The sequence below is a fragment of the Hypanus sabinus genome, chromosome 8, assembly GCF_030144855.1.
Source record: "Hypanus sabinus isolate sHypSab1 chromosome 8, sHypSab1.hap1, whole genome shotgun sequence".
In the NCBI taxonomy this organism is placed as follows: domain Eukaryota; kingdom Metazoa; phylum Chordata; class Chondrichthyes; order Myliobatiformes; family Dasyatidae; genus Hypanus; species Hypanus sabinus.
The window spans coordinates 148,356,379-148,367,569 of record NC_082713.1 but is presented as its reverse complement, the minus strand read 5'-3'; the positions used below and the strand labels follow the sequence as shown (position 1 = coordinate 148,367,569).

Here is an 11,191-nt window from a genome sequence, read left to right as displayed (position 1 = left end):
CTTTGAAGGTAGTTCTGGTATTGTTAAACTAGGCATTCCAGGAACATGACACTAGAGTGAAGGGACAGTGATATATTTCCAAATCAGATGGTGCACAACTTGGGAAGGGAATCTGAAGGTTGTACTATGTGGTTCTGTAGGCTACCATTGAGGCATGTTACTGTAAGAAAGGCCTTGTCATATAAATGCAGTACATTTAGTGAGTCAGTGAAAACAGATTATTGTATCCTACATTGTGTGAAACTCTTAGAATAGGGGCTCCCAACACTTTTAATTCTATGGATCAATACCATTTAAAAAAAAGAGTCCATGGATCCCAGGTTAGGAACCCCTGTCCTAGAAATTCAGGAAATTAGAGGATACTTCACTCACTCTATTTCTGTCTTCTAGTTAAAAGACTTTAGGACTCAAGTGGCGACTCTTGCTTTTATGACCACAGTTTTTCTATGGCTAGTTTTGTTGAGCTTCTGATCAATGTGAACAGCTCCCCAAATTCCACAAGATGTTTAAGGCAGATACATTTAGACAGCAATGGTGTTAAATTTCAATGCTGGTTGGTTACAGTTTCATTAAGGATGTTACTAACTGCCATTCATTGTTCAGATTGTTGATTGCCATTCACTGTTGCCCATAAATCCATGATTGAATATTAACCAGGGAATGTTTCATCCAACCATGAGCTTAATTGAGTTACAAATGAAATTGAAAATCATTGGCTGATGAAAACATTGAACATTTGCACTTCAGACCTTAAGGTAAGATTACTGAAGGAACAGTTGGGTCTAAGATCCCCTCCCCCTCCACCCCCCACCCCAGAGTAGCCTTCACATCAACCCTTGGACTGAGATGGCATTAAACAACCACATCTTTGTGCAAGTTAATGATCCAATCAGTACACAACTTTCCCCTTCAGATCAAATTAATCCAATTCCAATTCAGTCTCTTGCCCAATCCTTTAATCTCACTGGTTAAAAGGATTCTCTTTGATTCACTGCCTTGAGAGATCATCATGCCTTCAGTAAATTACTGGAATAAATTTCAAAACATATCTGAACAAATTTAACAGGGCACGCTGCAGCAAAATATAGGTTGATAAATATTAAATCAGAGTTCATGACTGGAATATTATCATACTGGTAACACATGTATTGAACCGAGTGGAAGTTAACATACTGTTGTGATTGGAAAACTATTAATGAATTGGAAATTCTGCACAGTACAGTCAACACTGATCTATAATGTTGGAAGAAAAGAGGAAATGTTACTAGCAAATAATTTTGTGTAGTCATTCCAGATAACATATCTCTTTCATTTTTTCTTATCATTTGTAGCAGTACCACATTGTAAATACCACAAATAGATGTGGAAAATAAGTAATTAGCTGTTGAAATGCAACATGTACATCATTTCTTTGGTTAATATAGGAGAAAGTATCTGGTGATGTCACTGGATGTAAACCATGACAGCACACATATACTATTTGGTTATTTCAAGAATATTCTACTGAAGATTAGTTTAACATTTTAACATTAGTTTAACAGCTTTTAGGTAACAAGACAAAATAAATTTTTATAGCTTTGTGAAAAATATTTTTATAGCAACATGTTGGCCTCAAAAGCAGTTTGACTTTAAAGATAAACTTCTTTAAAAGCAAAATGAAAGATTTAACCCTTTTTCTTGACAAGGGTAAAGAGAAGAAGTGTGTGGAAAAGGAGCAAAGGAGGGAGCAAAATGTAAGAAGCATCAGCTGTGTTTGGTTTGTTGAAACGTGGGAAACTGACTTGGTAAAAAGATGCAAAAGGTTTATTAAAACCCCTTTCTAATTGATTGCTAAAAGCAACACATGCATCAAAACACTCAATTGACAATTTAAATTTGCTTTTAAATGAATAATATAATACAAAAGAACCCCTTACCAGGATACATAATTTACATTTTGATTTACAGATATACAGCATTGTCAGAACTCAGACAAAGGATGCAATCAATTTATCTTCTGATAATTTGTCCATTTAACACAATATTGGTTAAACTGCAGGACCATGGATTGATTCTGCACGTCCTTCCCATGCCACCATTCTCAGGTAATTCTTCTGTAATTAAAAATATATATATATATATATTAAATGCAAGGTTAACATCCAAGTTTCAAAATATTTTCACATCAAGATATAGCACCTCAATAATCTATCAAATTTAATGCTATCACCATGTAGCAGCACAAATTACTTGGAAATGTTCTTAATTATAAATAATCATTATCTTTTAAGTGGTAATTATTTGATATTGACATAAACCTCTACTACTCTAGCACAGATAGAATCCATGCTGCCTGTCACATTGTACTGGCTCTATAAACTTGGAGCCTTAGGTGTGCTTTTTCTTTGGCCTTTCTTACACTTATCTAGTCCCATTCCCAAGCCACCTTCCCGCAGCCTTGAAATTCTTTCCTTTTGGACAATTATTTTGAACACTACAATTAAATCAGCTTCCATTACTACACCTGGCAGTGCATTCCAAATCTTAACAACTTCTTACACATATTAAAGTATTCCTTGTGTCACTTTTTAGTATTTTTGCCAAACACCTTCAACTCTGTCCTATTGAAACTTTCACCAATACAGATATCATTACCTACCCTGCCTACACACTTAGCAAATTTCTTCTGCATCTTCTCTAAATTGTTCACCTCATTCTGAAGATGCCATACCTAGAATTGAGCATAATACTTAAATTGTGGCCAAACCAGTATTTTATTAAGATTCACCATGACCCATGATCCTGTGTTTGTAAAGCCCAGGATCCACATTTGGTCTACCTGTCTGCCACTGTTAACATACCTGCACGTGTGACTTTTGCCACTCCTTTTAAAATTGTGCCTTCTAGTTTACACCTTATTCCTACTAAACTGTAAAATAATGTTCTCGGCATTAAATATTATCTTCCAATGATAAGCTTGTCCCACTGGCTTGTCTATATAAAACTTCTTGAAAAGTACCGCCACATTCCAAAGAGCACCACAACTTCAAAGTTTATGTGATTGGCTAGCTTGGAAATTGCACTGTTATTCCATGTGCATTTTACTTTCAAAGCCATCAGTTTTAACATCATTGCTTCTCTTTGTATATTAATAATTAACCCGACACCACAATTGGTATTCAATATTAATACATTGTTAAGTTAAAACAATCAAACTCCTTTCCAAATATTGAATATAACAAGGCCTGGCTTCTTAATGACTCTAAGGCATATTGCTGCAGAAAATTCCTGCTAAAATTCCATAAATTTACTACATTCCAGGCACAAGTTGATCTCCTATGAGTTGGAATCTTAACCAGCTTGTTACTTACAGTCTATGTACCATATTTCCAGGCTCTTCTAACAGAAGTATCCCCACAGAATACAAATTAACAAGCATATTTAGAATCTCACATGCTCTAACACAATTACCTCTTAGTGTTGCAAAATTTCCCACTTACTTTTGGTTAAAATTTCAAAGCGGGGTCTTACTGATTTCATGCTGTGCACGCATATACAATTCCAGCAATGCTTGTTTGATGGTAATCATGAAGAGGCAACATAAACTAATTTTCCCCACAGACACCAAAGGAATCGCTCATAGCTCCAATGATTTGCAGAAGAAACTGAAATGTGGCATTTCCAAAACTCATTATTACTCGATAAATTATTCCAAATTATTTAATTAAATACTCACAAGACAAATTGGTATTTCCTTCAGTTCTTGTCTTTCCTGACTTGTTTGTAGACTGTTGTGCTTTGCTCTGATCATCCCCTGTCAAAAGTGCTTTTATTTCTGATGGAATCTTCCCTTGATCCATTGCTGTACACCATTGCTTGTACTACAAATTAAATGATAAGTTTCAAGCAGGTGCAAAATGAAACTGTAAAATCTATTTGATGGCATTTCTAAATCTTTCTAAATACAATTTGAAAATAGTCCCACAAGATTATGTCAAGCCAGATCCCAAATGTTAGTGGAAATTAGCCTAAAACACAGTAACTTGGAAGCAAAATAAAACCACAATTTACATTTTATTAAGCATATTTCACAAAAACTGTAATTTTTAAAGAAAATATGGGTTAAATGATAACTAATCGGGGGGGGGAGAGGAGATTGAAAACCATGTACAAATAAAAATGTAAAGTATATTTACAGACATTGGTGGACTATCATGGCAATTCTGTTTGTGAACATTTTCACATACCATCTCCAGCTCTTCTCTCAGAGCGCAAATTGCTCTTTCTCTTCTAGATACAAGTTCTTCCAAATATTGATAGCGCAACTTCTTCCTTGCCCGGCATTCTCGAGCACTCTGGCGACTTCTTTCAAGCTTTGCCTTTAAATCAATTTTCGCAGGTTTACGCCCCCGCTTTCCCGGTTTCTTCACTTTACCTCCCACTGCCTGGATGAGGAAAAATGTCAGCATGAGACCAATTCAAGATTCAATCTTTTTATTTCTTACAATTACATAAGAACATAAATCAGAGCATGAATGAACAATTTGGCCCCAGGACCCCAATCCATTTTCATATAGTGAAGTTTCTTTCAAAACCATTTCCCTGCACTATTCTAAAGTCCCCCCAACATCTATCAGATAGCTGAATTAAAACATTAAGTTTTGAATGCCGTCAATGACCAATGCACTGATCATGAACTCCAAGGCGACACCACCTGCCAGATGAATAATTAGCTCCTTATAAAAGCCCAAAATAGCCTTTTTTTTTTCCAGAGACTCTGGCATCTAATTCCAGTTTATCAGCATGAGAAGAATCCTTTCCATATTTTCTATGTCAAACTCCTCTCAGAGTTTTGTAAATTTTAATGAGATCAATTCTCATTCCCCTAAGTGCTGGAAGGCAGAGGCCTAGTTCACTCAATTTCAATTCACTGAAAGACCTGGCCTCCTATGAACCAGTCTGGCAAATCTTGCTCCAATTCCTCCAAACTAAGAGTATTCTTTGTTAGGTGGGAAGATCAAAATCGTGCACGATGCTTCTGGTATAGTCTCACCAAGATAGTAAAACACATAATTGTTGCAAGACATCTTTATTCATATATACAAAATTTCTTGCAATATAGGTCCACATATCATTTACTTTCCAAATTGCCTACTGCATGCACACATAAGATTAAAATAGTTGATTCAAAAAGGATTCCAGTGACCTTGTGCACATAGACATTTTCTAAGAGTAATACAGCACAGAAACTGGCCTCTTGGCTCATCTATATGCCAAATCATAAATTTGCCCAGCCCCCTCAACCTGCACCCAGATGACAAGCCCTCTGCATTCCTCACATACATGTAGCTATCCAAATTTCTTTTAAATGTTAAAATCTACCCCATATCCACCACTTGTGCTGGTTCAACACTCACACCACCCTCTAAATGAAAAAGCTCCCCCCTCATGTTCCCCTTAAATGTTCCACCTTTCATCCATAACCCATGATCTCTAGATGTGGTCTCACTTTTTCAGTTGAAAAAAGCCTATTTATACCCTCATAATTTTGCATACCTCTATCAAAACTCCCCTCAATCTTCTACATTCTGTGCAATAAAGTCCTCACCTATTCAACTTTTGTGTAGTGGAGAATACATTGACTGGCTGCTTCACAGACTGGTTTACAAACACCAACGGCTTAAAACAGAGTCAAACACAGATAATGAGCACATCTACACTACACATTGTTGCAGGAAAGCGGCAATCTTCATCGGGGACCTCCACCACCCAGGACATCCTTTCTTCTCGCTACTGCCATCTGCAAGAAGGGATAGCAGCCTCAAAACTCACGCCACAAAGTGAACATTTATTACCCCTCAGCCATCAGGCTCGAGTCAAAGGGGATAACTTCTCTTGCCTCATCACTAAAATGTTCCCACAACCTATGGACTTTCAAGAACACCTCACTTCTTATTCTCAATATTTATTGCTTATTTATTTAATATTATTTATTTATTTTTGTATTTGCACAGTTTGTGTCTCTCACACACTGCTTAAACACCCAGTTAGTGCGCTGTTTCATTGATTCTGTATTGGTTATATTTCTACTACGAATTTATTGAGCATGGCTGCAATAATTGAATCTCAGTGTGTACTTTGATAACAAACTCACTTTGAACGTTCCTCTCTCACCATTTCCTTACCTAAATGCATATTCACCCACCCCGCGCCTCTATCTACTCGGTTGTCTAGTAACTTGTCTGTATTCGCTTGCATCTTCATCATTACCCACATTTCCACAGTTTCATGTCACCAGTAAACATGGAAATATTGCATTTAGTCCTCGAACAAATTGTTAATCTGATCGTGAATAACTGGGAAATCACTTTCAATTTCAAGAGATGATGCATCCAATTTCACGACATTGCCTTAAAATCTCATCATTTTTGAACAGGCGAATCCATTAAACATTTACAATCTTTCAAGATACAACCGAATAGGAGGTAAATTGGCGCAGTAGCAAGCTCAAAACAAAGGTCTGTATCTCATTTACAGAAATGTATAAATGGAACTTTAATAACGGTAAACTAAAAAGGGAATGACAGCGGCTCTGGAAGCGGATCCATTTGACATTGTTTGCTTCCAGCTCTTGGCTGTCTACTTGCCTTACTTTCGTCCATCTCCACGCCCCGCCGTCTGGTCCGGCCGGCTCGGGCCCCGGTCACGGAACTGGCGGCCGGGCCTAGCCGAAGGGACAGCGGACGCCTCGAGTGCCGGACCGTACGGCAGCTCAGGCCCCGGTCACCGAAGACGGGTGGCTGGGGCCTCGGTGAAGGGACAGGCGACGCCTCGGCTCCCCGACTGAACGGCAGCTCGGTCGGGGGCGGCTCAGGCTCCGACTCGCGGCGGGTGCTTTCGAAGCCAAACCCGAGAACTTCAAAGACTCGCAACCATCGGTGGTAAACAAACACTGCTCTCAATGCGCATGTGAACGGCGGTGTCATCGTTCGGGGACCGGAAACATCATCAAGCCGCGCTGCGCTGCGCTCTGCCGCTCCTTCCCTCACATCCAGACCTGGCGGCCGGTGGTCCTGTGCTTGGGCCCCGATACCTGTACGAATCTGATGTAGGCAAAGAAAGTTACAATTCATCTCCATTTTAATGCAGGTTCTGGGTTCTAACGTAGAAAACCTACAGCACAAAGTTGTGCCGAACATGTCCCTACCTTAGAAATTATCAGGCTTACCTTTAGCCCATTATTTTACTAAGCTTCATGTACCTATCCAAAAGTCTCTTAAAAGACCCTATCGTATCCGCCGTTGCCGGTAGCCCATTCCATGCACTCACAGCTCTCTGAGTGAAAAATTTATCCCTGACATCTGCTCTGTACCTATTCCCCAGTGCCTTAAACCTGTGTCTTCTTGTGGCAACCATTTCAGCCCTAGGAAAAAGCCTCTTGGTTATCCACACGGTACATGGTGGAACTGATGTCAACAGTGCTATCTAGCAATATCTGCCAGTACCTATCCACCAAAGCCCAGTTTGTGTTTTGCCAGGACCATTTGATTCCAGACCTTATCACATCCTTCGTACAAACATGGATCAAAGAGCTGCATTGTACAGGTGAGATGTGTTGACATTGATCCTTTGAATACAAGGTTGTATTGAGGGAAGTAGTTGTGGTTGCTTGATGTCAAATATCTCAGCCTCAGGACATCATTGCAGGAGTTCCTCAGGATAGTCTCCTTACCCAACCAAATTTGTTAGATGTAGATCATTAATGTCTATCTTTCTATCTTAAGGTCAGTTGTGAGGTTGTTTGCTGATGACTGTACAATGTTTAATTGTATTTGCAACTCTCAGCAAATGAAACCAGTCATACCTGCACGCAGGAGAAGTCCGAGATACCATTCAGGTATGGACTGAAAAAAAGGATGGTAAGACACATGCCATGAAAATGGCAGGCAATGACCACACCCAAGAAAACATTTAACATCATTGTTTCTACCACCATCAGTATCCTGAATCTCATCACTGACTATAGCTCAACAATATCAACATAAGTACAGGAGCTACAACTGCAGATCAGAAACTAGGTATTCTATGATGAATGACTTATCAGAAGGCCTTTCGAACAATCTCCAAAGCACAAATCAGGTATGTGATGGAATACACTCCACTTGACTGGACATGTGCAGTGCCAGTACATCCCAAGAAGCTCAGTTCCAATCAGCATAAAGTAGCCCACTTCGTTGGCACCACATTCTTTCCTTCCACCTGCAGCCCACGGTATGTATTGTCAATAAAATGCACAGCAATTAATTGTCAAGTATACTCTCCCAAATCTGTAACCTCTACTATCAAAAAGGTCAAGGGAAAGTTTCCTCACCAAATAGCACACCAGCTTGACTTGGAAGTATGTTCATCACTACTGGATTTAAATCCCAGAACTCTATGTCTATGAACACTGTGGAAATACCATCACCAGTAGCACTGCAGAGGTTCACGAAGGCAAATGACCATCACTTTCTCAAGGCCATTAGGGTAAGGCAATAAATGCTACCTTGGCAGTGCCACCTAGAGCCTAAACATGAGAACATCAGAAAAACAAGCCTTTCGGGAGGAAAATAATTCCTGCTTTAAGTTCTAACAGATTGTAAACACATTTAAAGAAACAGAATTAGGCTTTTTGTGGAACACAAATTTTTGAGTGATAAATAGTTTAAACTATTCTGCAACTTCCAAGAGCTCAATGAGATCTGAACTAGCCTCTGCATTTCTAATCGGTATTCTGTTGTGTATGAAATTGATCAATTTGAATAAGGTAGGTTAAATTTAATACTGTCGAGATGCTCAGAATAAAATCCATCAGAGAATTTGGAACACAGTTGAGACAATAAACACAAGAGATTCTGCAGAACCTTAAAAATCCAGGTCAACACCCACAAAATTCTGGAGAAACTCAGGAGGTCAGGCAACATCTATGAAGAGGAATAAACGGTCAACACTTCTGGCCATGACCCTTCATTTAATGGTTTATTTGTCATTGTGACATAATGTGTGTAATACTAACAAATGTGTCATCAGACACATTTAAGATGTATTTTTTAAAAAATGTCACTGCTGTAAAGGGCAAGTAATAATTGACCCGGCTGAATCACACTTTTATTTAATGTTCACACCTTTTATGATGTGCTGTTGGGCACTGGCAATTTCCCAACAGGAATTTTACATTAACTTATAAAAATAATGAATGAGGACACACAGTTAAGAAATCAAGTACAGTATAATGATGAAACACTGAATAGGGAAATGCTATTCTAGATTCAGAAGATTATGGGAATAAGGCATGTTTACAAAAGTTTTCTTTATTCTTTCACCTGATGTGGACTTTGCTGGGAATACACTGTCAATCAGTAATTGCTCAAAAAATTGAGCAGTCAAGAGACAACCACTTTGATGGGTTGGAGTCACATATAGCATTTGACAAAGATTATAAGTGAACTAGTTAGGTTTTTACCACATTCTGGTGGTTTCATGGTTACTGTTACATTTTTTCCTCTATATTATTTAACTGTCTGTGTTGTATTCAAACTTATGTCTCTGGATAAATGGATTCAGAACTCTCATGTGTACATCCAAACATACAATGAAATGTGTCAATTGCATTAACAACCAACATGGCCAAGGATGTACTGGGGGCAGCCTGCAAGCGTCACCCCCAAAATAGTATGCTTTCAATATTCAGTAGAACAAAACAGAATATACCAAGCAACAACAGTGAAACAAGCCTCACTCCTCCTACTCTCTCTCTCCCACCCAGAATTCAAACTGCTAATCCACTAATTCGGACAATTAGGGATGGGCAATAAATGCAAGCCTTGCCTAGTGATACACAGATTTCAGAATGAGTAGCCAAACTGTAGCCTGTTGTATATCACAGCAATAGTTGCAGTATCCTACTGACAAAAAGTCAGTACATTAAACCCGTTTCTTTCCATGTCATGCCTCGCCCAGTGAGTGAGCCATTTCCAGCATATTGTTTTTACTTCATTTTTCCACCAGAAACCGCGGGTTTCAAGTTTTCTTTTATATACATATTTACACTGTAAGTGTGTGAGATTTGGTTATATACAGTTATCACATAAGAAAGCTCAATTTTCTCTTGTATTTTTAAATCAAAAAACCATGAAAATTTGATGCTATAGTCCTCAGAGGAGGTGCGATTGAAGTATTTAAGCCTCATATAAGAGAAGCAAAACATTATAGATGTACATTTTGAGGGAAAAAAAACTTGCAAAATTGAAATTCAATCTGAAGAGAATGGATAAGATGTGAAAGAATAGGACCTATCAAGTGTGACAGTGGGGAAGTGTGTATGGAACCAGAGGAAATAGCAGAGGTACTTAATGAATACTTTACTTAAGTATTCACTATGGAAAAGGATCTTGGTGATTGTAGTGATGACTTGTAGAGGATGGAAAAGCTTGAGCATGTAGATATTAAGAAAGAGGATGTGCTGCAGCTTTTGGAAAGCATCGAGTTGGATAAGTTGCAAGGACCGGATGAGATGTACCCCAGGCTACTGTGGAAGGCGAGGGAGGAGTTTGCTGAGCCTCTGGCAATGATCTTTGCATCAACAATGGGGACGGGAGAGATTCCGGAGGATCGGAGATAGTCCAGGAAATTACAGACCAGTGAGTCTTACTTCAGTGGTTGGTAAGTTGATGGAGAAGATCCTGAGAGGCAGGATTTATGAACACTTGGAGAGGTATAATCTTTAACCTCTCCCCAAAGTAAAAAAATGATCATTTTAGCATTAAATTGTTTAGTGATTTCTAGAGGAAAGAATTCCAAAGATTCATGATGATCAAAGAAAAGCAGTAATCCCTTATCTCCTTCTTAATTGGATGATCCCTTATTCTGAAACTATGCTCTGTTCATTTCGGTTCTTTTGAGGGTAAACTCTTTTCAGCATCCACCTTGTTTAGCATTGCTGGAATTTTATAAGCTTCAATAAGGTGAGCTCTCATTCTTCTCAAGTCATACTGAGCATAGTCCAATCTGCTCAACTTCATCCTCATTGGACCAGAAGACGACCTCCTGCTGAACATTTTCTGAACTGTTCAAAGTTTAAATTAAATGTGTCATCTAAGTACATATGTACATCACCATACACAACCCTGAGAAACACAACAGAATCAATGAAAACACACACAGCAAATACTAA

General features: G+C 38.6%; 1 protein-coding gene across 1 annotated transcript; it reads right to left on the bottom strand.

Moving 5' to 3' along the window:
* Window positions 1–233: 233 nt before the first annotated feature.
* On the bottom strand, window positions 234–6,955 carry crebl2 (cAMP responsive element binding protein-like 2). Its single transcript, XM_059978213.1, has 4 exons — window positions 6,623–6,955; window positions 4,227–4,420; window positions 3,716–3,860; window positions 234–2,093 (listed from the first exon to the last, which is right to left on the bottom strand). Coding segments are annotated over exons 1-4 (360 nt in total). The 5' UTR covers window positions 6,642–6,955; the 3' UTR covers window positions 234–2,091.
* Window positions 6,956–11,191: the final 4,236 nt, after the last annotated feature.

Coding starts and splice junctions, on each gene's coding strand:
- crebl2 (XM_059978213.1), bottom strand. Junction 3,861..4,226: donor TGAGAGAAGAGCTGGAGATG/GTATGTGAAAAT, acceptor TTTAATTTGTAG/TACAAGCAATGGTGTACAGC.